Source organism: Salmo trutta, unplaced genomic scaffold (genome assembly GCF_901001165.1).
Source record: "Salmo trutta unplaced genomic scaffold, fSalTru1.1, whole genome shotgun sequence".
In the NCBI taxonomy this organism is placed as follows: domain Eukaryota; kingdom Metazoa; phylum Chordata; class Actinopteri; order Salmoniformes; family Salmonidae; genus Salmo; species Salmo trutta.
In genome coordinates, this window is record NW_021822621.1 from 5001 (window position 1) to 21361 (window position 16361).

Sequence of the window (16361 nt, forward strand, 5' to 3'; positions counted from 1 at the left end):
CTTAACCCTTTTATTGCTGGGCTCCTGCAGAGACATGGAACATACAGTCCCTCAGAGACATGGGACATACAGTCCCTCAGAGACATGGGACATACAGTCCCTCAGAGACATGGGACATACAGTCCCTCAGAGACATGGGACATATAGTCCCTCAGAGACATGGGACATACAGTACCTCAGAGACGCGATGGGACATACAGTCCCTTAGAGACGTGATGGGACATACAGTCCCTCAGAGACATGGGACATACAGTACCTCAGAGACACGATGGGACATACAGTCCCTCAGAGACATGGGACATACAGTCCCTCAGAGACACGATGGGACATACAGTCCCTCAGAGACATGGGACATACAGTCCCTCAGAGACATGGGACATACAGTACCTCAGAGACATGGAACATACAGTCCCTTAGAGACGTGATGGGACATACAGTCCCTCAGAGACATGGGACATACAGTCCCTCAGAGACACGATGGGACATACAGTACCTCAGAGACACGATGGGACATACAGTACCTCAGAGACTCGATGGGACATACAGTACCTCAGAGACATGGGACATACAGTACCGTTAGACTACACCTCCTCATACAGTGAGGGGGGAAAAAAGTATTTGATTCCCTGCTGATTTTGTACGTTTGCCCACTGACAAAGAAATGATCAGTCTATCATTTTAATGGAAGGTTTATTTGAACAGTGAGAGACAGAATAACAACCAAAAAATCCAGAAAAACATGTAAAAAATGTTATAAAATTATTTGCATTTTAATGAGGGAAATAAGTATTTGACCCCTCTGCAAAACATGACTTAGTACTTGGTGGCAAAACCCTTGTTGGCAATCACAGAGGTCAGACGTTTCTTGTAGTTGGCCACCAGGTTTGCACACATCTCAGGAGGGATTTTGTCCCACTCCTCTTTGCAGATCTTCTCCAAGTCATTACGTTTTCGAGGCTGACGTTTGGCAACTCGAACCTTCAGCTCCCTCCACAGATTTTCTATGGGATTAAGGTCTGGAGACTGGCTAGGCCACTCCAGGACCTTAATGTGCTTCTTCTTGAGCCACTCCTTTGTTGCCTTGGCCGTGTGTTTTGGGTCATTGTCATGCTGGAATACCGATCCACGACCCATTTTCAATGCCCTGGCTGAGGGAAGGAGGTTCTCACCCAAGATTTGATGGTACATGGCCCCGTCCATCGTCCCTTTGATGCGGTGAAGTTGTTCTGTCCCCTTAGCAGAAAAACACCCCCAAAGCATGTTTCTACCTCCATGTTTGACGGTGGAGATGGTGTTCTTGGGGTCATAGGCAGCATTCCTCCTCCTCCAAACACGGCGAGTTGAGTTGATGCCAAAGAGCTCCATTTTGGTCTCATCTGACCACAACACTTTCACCCAGTTGTCCTCTGAATCATTCAGATGTTCATTGGCAAACTTCAGACGGGCATGTATATGTGCTTTCTTGTGCAGGGGGACCTTGCGGGCGCTGCAGGATTTCAGTCCTTCACGGCGTAGTGTGTTACCAATTGTTTTCTTGGTGACTATGGTCCCAGCTGCCTTGAGATCATTGACAAGATCCTCCCGTGTAGTTCTGGGCTGATTCCTCACCGTTCTCATGATCATTGCAACTCCACGAGGTGAGATCTTGCATGGAGCCGCAGGCCGAGGGAGATTGACAATTCTTTTGTGTTTCTTCCATTTGCGAATAATCGCACCAAATGTTGTCACCTTCTCACCAAGCTGCTTGGCGATGGTCTTGTAGCCCATTCCAGCCTCGTGTAGGTCTACAATCTTGTCCCTGACATCCTTGGAGAGCTCTTTGGTCTTGGCCATGGTGGAGAGTTTGGAATCTGATTGATTGATTGCTTCTGTGGACAGGTGTCTTTTATACCGGTAACAAGTTGCGGTTAGGAGCACTCCCTTTAAGAGTGTGCTCCTAATCTCAGCTCGTTACCTGTATAAAAGACACCTGGGGGCCAGAAATCTTTCTGATTGAGAGGGGGTCAAATACTTATTTCCCTCATTAAAATGCAAATCAATTGATAACATTTTTGACATGCGTTTTTCTGGATATTTTCTTTTGTTATTCTGTCTCTCACTGTTCAAATAAACCTACCATTAAAATTATAGACTGATCCTTTCTTTATCAGTGGGCAAACGTACAAAATCAGCAGGGGATCAAATACCTTTTTCCCCCACTATAGTTGACTTCATCCCCCTAGCCGTTAGACTCCACCTCCTCATACAGCACACACACCTCAGAGTCCTTCATCAGGTCTGACATCATATCGTCGTCATCATCATCATCCTCGTCATCCTGCCAGAAATAACCAATCACAGAAGAGAATGAAGTCAGTCAAAATCAAAGTTTACTGGTCACGTACACATGCAGCAAGATGATTAAACCAGAAAAAAATATATACATAAATAAATTAAGAAATATCAGAACGAGCAATGTCATAAACCGGAATATAAATATATACATATAAGACCAATCAATCAATGAGCAAGAGCGAGATAGAGACAGAAAGAGGAGAGATGGCGAGAGAGAGATGGCGAGGGAGAGACAGAAGATATTGTTGCGAGGCTCAGTTCCTGTTTCCTGTGCGAGTCTCTAGAAGAGGAAGACTAGTTGAGTCAAATCTGAAATGGCTGCCAGTCACCACATCTACTACAGCTGTTTGTGACTGGAACACAAGACTTTTTAACTTCTTATCTATTTAATATTAGGTGACTGGACTATTCACACATTTTACTATTAAAAGTTATTAAAAACACTAGTGTGTGTCCAGACTGAGAAATGTGGTGTGTGTGTGTGTTTAGCACCATAATGAAAACCTATCCTGTCCTTTCAGCGATCAGCGATGAGTAGAGGAAAACACGTTTCAGTAGAGACAGAGAGCAGAGATGAACAGAGTGTTCAGTGTCCCTGTTTCTGTCTGTCAACAGCCTGTTCCGCTGAGGTCTCTGTCTCTGTTCAAGTCTGTGGCTGCAGAGGAGACGCTCAGTTTCCGTTAAAACAGACAAGAGAGACCGAGAAAGAGATTGATGAAGAAGGAGAGAGAGAGAGAGAGAGAGAGAGAGAGAGAGAGAGAGAGAGAGATTGATGAAGGAAAGAGAGAGAGAGAGAGAGAGATTGATGAAGGAAAGAGAGAGAGAGAGAGAGAGAGAGAGAGAGAGAGATTGATGAAGAAGGAAAGAGAGAGAGAGAAACAGCGAGAGGAAAAGAGAGAGCCAGGAAGTGTATAACAGAGAGCGAGATGTAGATAGGATTCTGAGGCGGTGTATCACTCACTCGGTCCTCTGTGATTCTGACGATGCTCTCAGAACCTGGATCCTGCTTCCTCTTTTTCTACACAGACAAACAAACTTAGTGACAGAGACCAATCAGGGGTTCTCAAAGTGGTTAGTATATCAATATCAAATCATTTCTGATAACTATGCAGTACCTGACTATGCAGTACCTGACTATGCAGTACCTGACTATGCAGTACCTGACTATGAAGTACCTGACTATGAAGTACCTGACTGTGATAACTATGCAGTACCTGACTATGCAGTACCTGACTATGCAGTACCTGACTATGCAGTACCTGACTATGCAGTACCTGACTATGCAGTACCTGACTATGAAGTACCTGACTGTGATAACTATGCAGTACCTGACTATGCAGTACCTGACTATGAAGTACCTGACTGTGATAACTATGCAGTACCTGACTATGCAGTACCTGACTATGAAGTACCTGACTGTGGTAACTATGCAGTACCTGACTGTGGTAACTATGCAGTACCCGACTGTGGTAACTACGCAGTACCCGACTGTGGTAACTACGCAGTACCCGACTGTGGTAACTCGCAGTACCCGACTGTGGTAACTACGCAGTACCCGACTGTGGTAACTACGCAGTACCCGACTGTGGTAACTACGCAGTACCCGACTGTGGTAACTACGCAGTACCCGACTGTGGTAACTACGCAGTACCCGACTGTGGTAACTACGCAGTACCCGACTGTGGTAACTACGCAGTACCCGACTGTGGTAACTACGCAGTACCCGACTGTGGTAACTACGCAGTACCCGACTGTGGTAACTACGCAGTACCCGACTGTGGTAACTACGCAGTACCCGACTGTGGTAACTACGCAGTACCCGACTGTGGTAACTACGCAGTACCCGACTGTGGTAACTACGCAGTACCCGACTGTGGTAACTACGCAGTACCCGACTGTGGTAACTACGCAGTACCCGACTGTGGTAACTACGCAGTACCCGACTGTGGTAACTAGCAGTACCCGACTGTGGTAACTACGCAGTTACCCGGACTGTGGTAACTACGCAGTACCCGACTGTGGTAACTACGCAGTACCCGACTGTGGTAACTACGCAGTACCCGACTGGACTGTGGTAACTACGCAGTACCCGACTGGACTGTGGTAACTACGCAGTACCCGACTGGACTGTGGTAACTACGCAGTACCCCGACTGGACTGTGGTAACTACGCAGTACCCCGACTGGACTGTGGTAACTACGCAGTACCCGACTGGATGTGGAACTACGCAGTACCCGACTAGAGTACCCGACTGTGGTAAACTACGCAGTACCCCGGACTGTGGTAATACGCAGTACCCGACTGTTGGTACCTACGAAGTACCGACTGTGGTAACTACGCAGTACCCGACTGTGGTAACTACGCAGTACCCGACTGTGGTAACTACGCAGTACCCGACTTGTGGTAACTACGCAGTACCCGACTGTGGTAACTACGCAGTTACCCGACTGTGGTAACTACGCAGTAACCCGACTGTGGTAACTACGCAGTACTCGACTGTGGTAACTACGCAGTACCCGACTGTGGTAACTACGCAGTACCCGACTGTGGTAACTACGCATTAACCCTACTGTGGTAACTACGCAGTACCCGACTGTGGTAACTACGCATACCCGACTGTGGTAACTACGCAGTACCCGACTGTGGTAACTACGCAGTACCCTACTGTGGTAACTACGCAGTACCCGACGCTGTGGTAACTAAGCAGTAACCGACTGTGGTAACTACGCAGTACCCGACTGTGGTAACTACGCAGTACCCGACTGTGGTAACTACGCAGTACCCGACTGTGGTAACTACGCAGTACCCGACTGTGGTAACTACGCAGTACCCGACTGTGGTAACTACGCAGTACCCGACTGTGGTAACTACGCAGAGTACCCGAACTGTGGTAACTACGCAGTACCCGACTGTGGTAAACTACGCAGTACCCGGACTGTGGTAACTACGCAGTACCGACTGTGGTAACTACGCAGTTACCCGACTGTGGTAACTACGCAGTACCGGACTGTGGTAACTACGCAGTACCCGACTGGACTGTGGTAACTACGCAGTACCTGACTGTGGTAACTACGCAGTACCTGACTGTGGTAACTACGCAGTACCTGACTGTGGGTACTGCGTAGTACCCGACTGTGGTAACTACGCAGTACCTGACTGTGGTAACTACGCAGTACCTGACGTGGTAACTACGCAGTACCCTGACTGTGGTAAATACGCAGTACCTGACTGTGGTAACTACGCAGTACCTGACTGTGGTAACTACGCAGTACCTGACTGTGGTAACTACGCAGTACCGACTGTGGTAAATACGCGTACTGACTGTGGTTAACTCCGCGTACGACTTGTGGTAACTACGCAGTACCTGACTGGACCTGTGGAACTACGCAGTACCGACGGACTGTGGTAACTACGCAGTACCCGACTGGACTGTGGTAACTACGCAGTTACCCGACTGTGACTGTGGTAACTACGCAGTACCCGACTGGACTGTGGTAACTACGCAGTACCCGACTGGACGTGGTAACTACGCAGTACCCGACTGGACTGTGGTAACTACGCAGTACCCGACTGGACTGTGGTAACTACGCAGTACCCGACTGGACTGTGGTAACTACGCAGTACCCGACTGGACTGTGGTAACTACGCAGTACCCGACTGGACTGTGGTAACTACGCAGTACCCGACTGGACTGTGGTAACTACGCAGTACCCGACTGGACTGTGGTAACTACGCAGTACCCGACTGGACTGTGGTAACTACGCAGTACCCGACTGGACTGTGGTAACTACGCAGTACCTGACTGTGGTAACTACGCAGTACCTGACTGTGGTAACTACGCAGTACCTGACTGTGGTAACTACGCAGTACCTGACTGTGGTAACTACGCAGTACCTGACTGTGGTAACTACGCAGTACCTGACTGTGGTAACTACGCAGTACCTGACTGTGGTAACTACGCAGTACCTGACTGTGGTAACTACGCAGTACCTGACTGTGGTAACTACGCAGTACCTGACTGTGGTAACTACGCAGTACCTGACTGTGGTAACTATGCAGTACCTGACTGGACTGTGGTAACTACGCAGTACCTGACTGTGGTAACTATGCAGTACCTGACTGTGGTAACTACGCAGTACCTGACTGTGGTAACTATGCAGTACCTGACTGGACTGTGGTAACTACGCAGTACCTGACTGTGGTAACTACGCAGTACCTGACTGTGGTAACTACGCAGTACCTGACTGTGGTAACTATGCAGTACCTGACTGGACTGTGGTAACTATGCAGTACCTGACTGTGGTAACTACGCAGTACCTGACTGTGGTAACTACGCAGTACCTGACTGTGGTAACTACGCAGTACCTGACTGTGGTAACTACGCAGTACCTGACTGTGGTAACTACGCAGTACCTGACTGTGGTAACTATGCAGTACCTGACTGGACTGTGGTAACTACGCAGTACCTGACTGTGGTAACTACGCAGTACCTGACTGTGGTAACTACGCAGTACCTGACTGTGGTAACTACGCAGTACCTGACTGTGGTAACTATGCAGTACCTGACTGGACTGTGGTAACTACGCAGTACCTGACTGTGGTAACTACGCAGTACCTGACTGTGGTAACTATGCAGTACCTGACTGTGGTAACTACGCAGTACCTGACTGTGGTAACTATGCAGTACCTGACTGTGGTAACTACGCAGTACCTGACTGTGGTAACTATGCAGTACCTGACTGATTGTTTTCAATTAAAATGATTAAAAAAAATAAACAAAAAATACCATCATAGCACAATTACCACTGGGACTTGAATGAATATTAGTAAAAGCAGATTAAACAACGTTTTGCGACGGGATCCGTGGAATAAGTTTAAAGTGTATAATACAATGTGGTATGTCTGTTCTTAACCCTGGGCAACATGGGTCTGGGACACTCATAGAGGACATTGGTATATACAGTACTTCTGTAATTTAAACTTTAAAACTGCAAAGTTCTCTCTACCTCGTGGCAAAAAATGTGTAGAATTGCAGGAAATTAGCTTCAAAAAGCTGCAACAACAATAAATCTCTCTCTGCCGCATGACAAAACTGTGTGGAATTGCAGGAAATGAGTTTGAAAAGTGCTAAAATGTTCTCTCCGATGCCAGAGGAAAGCTTTCAAAAAATTCTAGACTTGGTTCGTCCAGCCATGCAGACGTCATAGTAAAAACTCCTTGTAGACAATTTTCATATTTTTTTTTACTACATTTGAGTTGTGTTCTGATTATGATGGGGGGGGTCCCTGATGGGGGGGGGGGTCCCCGATGGGGGGGTCAAATTAGAGGGATGTAACATGAGAAACTTACTCCTGCATGGTCTGGGGGGCTGGTGGAGTGGGTAGCCCTCTGTACATCAGACCTAGAAAACACATCGAAAAGGTCATAAGACACAGAGAGACAGAATGATTTTAAACCTGCACTACATTGTTAATATGGTCATTAAGAGCAGAAGACAGAAAGCACAGTGAGAAGTAGAACCAGGAAGCTACCGATACCTTTAGACGAACCCCAGGGCCTCGTCCCAATACTGTTAACATGCATCCCTCCTCCAGCGCCTTGTTCCAATACTAATAACATGCTGGCCACCTCCAGGACCTCGTCCCAATACTACTAACATGCAGCCCTCCTCCAGGGCCTCGTCCCAATACTAATAACATGCTGGCCTCCTCCAGGGCCTCGTCCCAATACTACTAACATGCAGCCCTCCTCCAGGGCCTCGTCCCAATACTGTTAACATGCAGGCCTCCTCCAGGGACTCGTCCCAATACTACAAACATGCAGGCCTCCTCCAGGGCCTCGTCCCAATACTGTTAACATGCAGGCCTCCTCCCAATACTACAAACATGCAGGCCTCGTCCCAATACTGTTAACATGCAGGCCTCCTCCAGGGCCTCGTCCCAATACTGTTAACATGCAGGCCTCCTCCAGGGCCTCGTCCCAATATTGTTAACATGCAGGCCTCCTCCAGGGCCTCGTCCCAATACTGTTAACATGCAGGCCTCCTCCAGGGCCTCGTCCCAATACTGTTAACATGCATCCCTCCTCCAGGGCATCGTCCCAATACTAATAACATGCAGCCCTCCTCCAGGGCCTTGTCCCAATACTAATAACATGCAGGCCTCCTCCAGGGCCTTGTCCCAATACTGTTAACATGCAGGCCTCCTCCAGGGCCTCGTCCCAATACTGTTAACATGCAGGCCTCCTCCAGGGCCTTGTCCCAATACTAATAACATGCAGGCCTCCTCCAGGGCCTTGTCCCAATACTAATAACATGCAGCCCTCCTCCAGGGCCTCGTCCCAATACTAATAACATGCAGCCCTCCTCCAGGGCCTTGTCCCAATACTAATAACATGCAGGCCTCCTCCAGGGCCTCGTCCCAATACTAATAACATGCAGGCCTCCTCCAGGGCCTTGTCCCAATACTAATAACATGCATCCCCGCTCTCACTTCTTCCTTGCTGTATCTCTAATCTGCTCTGACATGAAAAAGTAACAGTGTCCGGTCCATCTTCAATAGTCAGTAAGACCAAGGACGTAGGATAGGCATTTGAGATATTGGAACAAGGTCCATTTTAACCCCAGCAGACAAAACCTGGTAACAATGCTCTCTATATGACATCGGGTAGAGTGAGAGAGGAAAGAGAGAGCTCAGTGAGGGGAAACAAGAGTCTGAAAGAGAAAAACAAGAGAACATACCAGGAAGTCCGAGTGCAGCCTTCAGTCTCATCTCTCTCCATCATCCCTCGCTTTCTCTCTCATCAAAGCATCGTCTCCAACACAAAGAACATCCTCCCAAGACACAAGTTAAAATAACAACTGGATCCTAACCTCAGTCCTCTCTCTCCCTCCCTCCACTACGCTCACCTGTCGCTCATCTGTTCTGGTTCTTCCCAGAGACGGCGAGAGACAGAGAGACAGAGAACAGACTCCTCCCTTCCTCCCCCTCTCTCTTCCCCTTGCTCTCTCGTACTAAAAACCACATCCTCTGACAGAACATCTTTCACGTATCCGCTGTGTTCGGTTTCCAACATGCGGCTCAGACAACTGAACCCTGTTAACACTAATGTCTCAAACTGTACAGACGACTGGTCAATGAAATGCATCAGAAATACTGATCATAAAGCCATTAAAGTGTTGTCAGATACAGGAAGTGAGCCAGTTGACCTAGTACATCAGAAATACTGATCACAAAGCCATTACAGTGTTGTCAGATACAGGAAGTGAGCCAGTTGACCTAGTACATTAGAAATACTGATCATAAAGCCATTACAGTGTTGTCAGATACAGGAAGTGAGCCAGTTGACCTAGTTCACTACTCGACCTCATAAAGGCTTTGACAACATGAACAAAGCAGCATCATACCTAGAGGTCAGTAGGGGCCAAAAAGAAGGGGAGGGACCAAGCTGAATTTGGCCAATAACAAACGCTTGTTTTTATTTTACTTTAGTCCAGTATGCACTTCTTAACCAGAGTATTGAACAGGAACAACCCTGCTGCTATTAACCAGAGTATTGAACAGGTACAACCCTGCTGCTATTAACCAGAGTATTGAACAGGTACAACCCTGCTGCTATTAACCAGAGTATTGAACAGGTACAACCCTGCTGCTATTAACCAGAGTATTGAACAGGTACAACCCTGCTGCTATTAACCAGAGTATTGAACAGGTACAACCCTGCTGCTATTAACCAGAGTATTGAACAGGTACAACCCTGCTGCTATTAACCAGAGTATTGAACAGGTACAACCCTGCTGCTATTAACCAGAGTATTGAACAGGTACAACCCTGCTGCTATTAACCAGAGTATTGAACAGGTACAACCCTGCTGCTATTAACCAGAGTATTGAACAGGTACAACCCTGCTGCTATTAACCAGAGTATTGAACAGGTACAACCCTGCTGCTATTAACCAGAGTATTTGAACAGGTACAACCCTGCTGCTATTAACCAGAGTATTGAACAGGAACAACCCTGCTGCTATTAACCAGAGTATTGAACAGGTACAACCCTGCTGCTATTAACCAGAGTATTGAACAGGTACAACCCTGCTGCTATTAACCAGAGTATTGAACAGGTACAACCCTGCTGCTATTAACCAGAGTATTGAACAGGTACAACCCTGCTGCTATTAACCAGAGTATTGAACAGGTACAACCCTGCTGCTATTAACCAGAGTATTGAACAGGTACAACCCTGCTGCTATTAACCAGAGTATTGAACAGGTACAACCCTGCTGCTATTAACCACAGTGTTGAACAGGTACATTAATTAACCATTAATACATCACATCACTAGCCCTGGGCGAGCCATCCCTAGCCCTGGGCGGAACCATCCCTAGCCCTGGGGGGGAACCATCCCTAGCCCTGGGGGGAACCATCCCTAGCCCTGGGGGGAACCATCCCTAGCCCTGGGGGGAACCATCCCTAGCCCTGGGGGGAACCATCCCTAGCCCTGGGGGGAACCATCCCTAGCCCTGGGGGGAACCATCCCTAGCCCTGGGGGAACCATCCCTAGCCCTGGGGGGAACCATCCCTAGCCCTGGGGGGAACCATCCCTAGCCCTGGGGGGAACCATCCCTAGCCCTGGGGGAACCATAATGTAATTCACTAGACTCAGATCCTGCAGTACATTTCTAGATTTCCCCAAGACATGATTTTTACAAGCCTGGTCCCCCACATGTTTGTGTGGTCTTTACAAAGACCATAGGACGTGACAAGACGGCACAAACAGATCTGGGACCAGGCTAGCGTTGCACACGTCTCCCGCAACAGAAACCCTCGAGTGAACAGAGAAGAGGAGACGTCACAGGTTTTTACATCTTTATTCATCACTACTCATCACACAAAGTGCTCCCATGACAGCTATACCAGAACGACTACACCTCTCACTCTGCCTCCACTCTAATGGGTCACTGGGAGGGGGGGTTAACAAACAAAACAGGAAACAGAGCAGATGATCCTAAAAAAAGGTGCAGACTAGTCCGTCCCAAAAGAAAAACAGGAAACAAAAACAAAATGAAAAACAGTCCAAAAAATAATAATATTAACTCAAGTGACGTGACCCCTTTCCCTTAAAGCCAGATAGAAGGGCAGTAGTCACATACACCTGTTACAGGACCAACCCTGGGGGTCCCCATCTCAAGAGTTCATTCACCACAGATCTGCATTTACAGTCAAACTAGAATGCAAGGCAGTGATTTTGATTTGGGAGGAAAATAGTGGTCTTTCATTTCTGTTATACAAATTCCATCATGAAGACCCTGAATTACTTTTTTTTGGCGTTACTGGGTCATGTCATGATTTGTGTTTTAAAATGCAAAAAGCAACAGTCAGGGGAGGAGAGAGAGCGGTAGGGTAGAGGGAACCAGAGCGGTAGGGTAGAGGGAACCAGAGCGGTAGGGTACAGGGAACCACAGCGGTAGGGTACAGGGGACCAGAGCGGTAGGGTACAGGGGACCAGAGCGGTAGGGTACAGGGGACCAGAGCGGCAGGGTAGAGGGAACCACAGCGGTAGGGTACAGGGGACCAGAGCGGTAGGGTACAGGGGACCAGAGCGGTAGGGTAGAGGGAACCAGAGCGGTAGGGTACAGGGGACCAGAGCGGTAGGGTACAGGGGACCAGAGCGGTAGGGTACAGGGAACCAGAGCGGTAGGGTACAGGGAACCAGAGCGGTAGGGTACAGGGGACCAGAGCGGCAGGGTACAGTGAACCAGAGCGGTAGGGTACAGGGAACCAGAGCGGCAGGGTACAGTGAACCAGAGCGGTAGGGTACAGGGGACCAGAGCGGTAGGGTAGAGGGGACCAGAGCGGCAGGGTACAGGGAACCACAGCGGTAGGGTACAGGGAACCAGAGCAGCAGGGTACAGGGAACCAGAGCAGCAGGGTACAGGGGACCAGAGCGGTAGGGTACAGGGAACCACAGCGGTAGGGTACAGGGAACCAGAGCAGCAGGGTACAGGGAACCAGAGCAGCAGGGTACAGGGGACCAGAGCGGTAGGGTACAGGGGACCAGAGCGGTAGGGTAGAGGGGACCAGAGCGGTAGAGTACAGGGGACCAGAGCGGCAGGGTACAGGGAACCAGAGCGGTAGGGTACAGGGGACCAGAGCGGTAGGGTACAGGGGACCAGAGCGGTAGGGTAGAGGGGACCAGAGCGGTAGGGTACAGGGGACCACAGCGGTAGGGTAGAGGGAACCAGAGCGGTAGGGTACAGGGAACCAGAGCGGTAGGGTACAGGGAACCAGAGCGGTAGGGTACAGGGAACCACAGCGGTAGGGTACAGGGAACCACAGCGGTAGGGTACAGGGAACCACAGCGGTAGGGTACAGGGAACCACAGCGGTAGGGTACAGGGAACCACAGCGGTAGGGTACAGGGAACCAGAGCGGCAGGGTAGAGGGTAGAGACACTAAGCTACTAAACCCTTAATAGCATTAAAATAAGCAGATAAACAGAAAGTCTAAAAAGTCTAATATACAAACTCCATCCCTACAGCCCCTCAACACAACACGAGCACCCACAATGACACGCTATATAATACAATACTTTCACTGGTCTAAAGTCCTGTACTATATAGGGAATAGGGTGACATTTTGGACTCATCTTCTCAACCAATCAGTGCTCCAATAACCATTTAAACCAAGTGACTTATCCAAAGCCTTCTCTTCTCTCCTCCCTCGGTGGTTGGCCGGTGTGTGTGTGTGTGTGTGTGTGTGTTCAGCGGATGGTGTATCGGACGTAGGGAACCTCCACATCTTCGTCAGTCAGGTCGTTGCAGCACAGCTCAAACACCAGGGCTTTAACATGCTTCCCCAGCTTCTTCTTAGAAACCTTGGTCACAATCTCTGTCATCCTGGAGAGGAGGGGGGAGGAGAGAGGAGAGGAGAGAGAGGAGAGGGGGAGGAGAGGAGAGAGAGGAGAAGGGGGAGGAGAGGAGAGAGAGGAGAAGGGGGGAGAGAGGAGAAGGGGGGGAGAGAGGAAAAGGGGGGAGAGAGAGGAAAAGGGGGGAGAGAGGAAAAGGGGGGAGAGAGGAAAAGGGGGGAGAGAGGAAAAGGGGGGAGAGAGGGGAGAGGGGGAGAGAGGGGAGAGGGGGAGAGAGGGGAGAGGAGGGGGAGAGAGGGGAGAGGAGAGGGGAGAGAGGAGGAGAGAAAAGACTCAACATTCTAAACAAGTCATCTCTGGTAAATGGAGAAACTTTAGATTACTCATGTTTAAGTTCGGCTCCTTCCTGTTGTTAACCTCTCTAGGATAGGGGGCAGTATTTTCACATCTGGATAAAAAAACATACCCGATTTAATCTGGTTATTACTACTGCCCAGAAATTAGAATATGCATATAATTGTTTGATTTGGATAGAAAACACCCTAAAGTTTCTAAAACTGTTTGAATGGTGTCTGTAGGTATAACAGAACTCATATGGCAGGCCAAAACCTGAGAAGATTCTGTACAGGAAGTGCCCTCTCTGACCATTTCTTGGCCTTCTATACTCTCTTTATTGAAAACTGAGGATCTCTGCTGTAACGTGACACTTTCTAAGGCTCCCATAGGCTCTCAGAAGGCGCCAGAACGTTGAATGATGACTTTGCAGCCCATGGCTGAAAAACAGTAGCGCATTTGGTAAGTGGTCGATCTGAGAACAATGAGACGGGCGTGCACGTGAAGAGTCCATTTTAGATTTTGAGTCTTTGAACGGAAAGGACGTTTCTCGGTCGGAATATTATCGCTTTTTTACGAGAAAAATCGCATAAAAATAGATTTTAAACAGCGTTTGACATGCTTCGAAGTACGGTAATGGAATATTTAGATTTTTTTTGTCACGATACGCGTCTGCGCGTCACCGTTCGGATAGTGTCTTGAACGGAAGAACAAAACAGAGGATATTTGAACATAACTATGGATTATTTTGAACCAAAACAACATTTGTGGATGAAGTAGAAGTCCTGGGAGTGCATTCTGACGAAGAACAGCAAAGGTAATCCAATTTTTCTTATAGTAAATCTGAGTTTGGTGAGTGCCAAACTTGGTGGGTGTCAAAATAGCTAGCCCTGTGATGCCGGGCTATCTACTCAGAATATTGCAAAATGTGCTTTTGCCGAAGAGCTATTTTAAAATCGGACATATCGAGTGCATAGAGGAGTTCTGTATGTATAATTCTTAAAATAATTGTTATGCTTTTTGTGAACGTTTATCGTGAGTAATTTAGCAAATTCACCGGAAGTGTTCGGTGGGAATGCTAGTTCTGAACGCCACATGCTAATGTAAAAAGCTGGTTTTTGATATAAATATGAACTTGATTGAACAGACATGCATGTATTGTATAACATAATGTCCTAGGTGTGTCATCTGATGAAGATCATAAAAGGTTAGTGCTGCATTTAGCTGTGGTTTGGGTTTATGTGACATATGCTAGCTTGAAAAATGGGTGTCTGATTATTTCTGGCTGGGTACTCTGCTGACATAATCTAATGTTTTGCTTTCGTTGGAAAGCCTTTTTGAAATCGGACAGTGGGGTTAGATTAACGAGATTCTTGTCTTTAAATAGCTGTAAAATAGTCATATGTTTGAGAAATTGAAGTAATAGCATTTCAAAGGTATTTGAATAACGCGCCACAGGATTCAACTGGCTGTTGAGTAGGTGGGACGATTTCGTCCCACATACCCTAGAGAGGTTAACCGTCAATAAAACATTTAATTCTTCCATTTCAGACCTTCATCTCAATCAGGGCAGGAAGTTGTGTGTGTTAGTGTCCATCCTGTCCTAAGTGTGAACACAAAGCAGGTGAGTTTGTAAAGAAGGGAACTCACGGTAACAGGAGCCTCTCCTTCAGTTTGGCTGCAGGCATGAAGAAGGAGTAGAGCATGGAGACGCCCTGAGACAGCATGGTGATCTCCAACTGATGCTCCTTCTACAGGGAGGAAGAGCATGGTGAGAGGAGGAAGAGCATGGAGACGCCCTGAGACAGCATGGTGATCTCCAACTGATGCTCCTTCTACAGGGAGGAAGAGCATGGTGAGAGGAGGAAGAGCATGGAGACGCCCTGAGACAGCATGGTGATCTCCAACTGATGCTCCTTCTACAGGGAGGAAGAGCATGGTGAGAGGAGGAAGAGCATGGTGAGAGGAGGAAGAGGATGGTGAGAGGAGGAAGAGCATGGAGACAACATGGTGATCTCCAACTGATGCTCCTTCTACAGGGAGGAAGAGCATGGTGAGAGGAGGAAGAGGATGGTGAGAGGAGGAAGAGCATGGTGAGAGGAGGAAGAGCATGGTGAGAGGAGGAAGAGCATGGTGAGAGGAGGAAGAGCATGGTGAGAGGAGGAAGAGCATGGTGAGAGGAGGAAGAGCATGGTGAGAGGAGGAAGAGCATGGTGAGAGGAGGAAGAGCATGGTGAGAGGAGGAAGCGCATGGTGAGAGGAGGAAGAGGATGGTGAGAGGAGGAAGAGCATGGTAAGAGGAGGAAGAGCATGGTGAGAGGAGGAAGAGGATGGTGAGAGGAGGAAGAGCATGGTAAGAGGAAGAAGAGGATGGTGAGAGGAGGAAGAGGAAGTACCTTGAAGTAGTCCAGGAACTGTCGGAGAGTCATCTCCTCTCCATTGGGCTGCAGACCCTTCACCTCAAAACGATCCCACAGAGACCAGTCAATGTCATAGTACTATGGAGGGAGAGAGGGGGGGGGAGAGGAGCGATGGAGAGAGGGGGGGAGAGGAGCGATGGAGAGAGGGAGGGAGAGGAGAGATGGAGAGAGGGAGGGAGGGGAGAGATGGAGAGGAGAGATGGAGAGAGGGAAGGAGGGGAGAATGAGAAGAGAGATGGAGAGAGGATGGAGGGAGGGGAGAGGGAAGGAGGGAGAATGAGAAGAGAGATGGAGAGAGGGAGGGAGAGGAGAGATGGAGAGAGGGAGGGAGGGAGAGGAGAGATGGAGAGAGGGAGGGAGGGGAGAGAGGGAGGGGAGAGATGGAGAGAGGGAGGGAGAGGAGAGATGGAGAG

At 48.5% G+C, this 16361-nt stretch overlaps 2 protein-coding genes and 1 long non-coding RNA gene across 19 annotated transcripts in view; all 3 read right to left on the bottom strand.

The window, feature by feature from the left end:
* Positions 1-9556, bottom strand: part of LOC115183008 (rho guanine nucleotide exchange factor 3) — a 14451-nt gene extending 4895 nt beyond the window's left edge. For 11 of the 17 annotated variants that reach the window (XM_029744386.1, XM_029744384.1, XM_029744387.1 and 8 more), the window contains exons 1-5: positions 9074-9555; positions 7684-7735; positions 3296-3352; positions 2258-2317; positions 1-24 (exon numbers count right to left, since the gene is read on the bottom strand). The exon at positions 1-24 is cut by the window's left edge and continues 84 nt beyond it. In XM_029744386.1, coding sequence (XP_029600246.1) covers positions 1-24; positions 2258-2317; positions 3296-3352; positions 7684-7735; positions 9074-9117 — 237 coding nt within the window. In that variant the 5' untranslated portion in view covers positions 9118-9555. Of the gene's footprint in view, positions 25-2257; positions 2318-3295; positions 3353-7683; positions 7736-9073 lie in introns of all 17 variants that reach the window. The other 6 variants (XM_029744376.1, XM_029744379.1, XM_029744378.1 and 3 more) reach the window with 2 other exon arrangements.
* LOC115183009 (uncharacterized) lies at positions 3356-3739 on the bottom strand. Its single transcript, XR_003873937.1, has 2 exons — positions 3678-3739; positions 3356-3638 (listed from the first exon to the last, which is right to left on the bottom strand). It is a non-coding gene; the product is annotated as an uncharacterized LOC115183009 (long non-coding RNA).
* A 1627-nt stretch (positions 9557-11183) lies between the features above and the next one.
* LOC115183010 (ubiquitin-like modifier-activating enzyme 1) lies at positions 11184-16056 on the bottom strand. The gene is made up of 3 exons (XM_029744393.1): positions 15925-16056; positions 15179-15279; positions 11184-13226 (listed from the first exon to the last, which is right to left on the bottom strand). Exons 1-3 carry the CDS (start codon positions 15955-15957, stop codon positions 13091-13093), a joined length of 270 nt encoding a protein of 89 aa, XP_029600253.1. The 5' UTR covers positions 15958-16056; the 3' UTR covers positions 11184-13090.
* Positions 16057-16361: the final 305 nt, after the last annotated feature.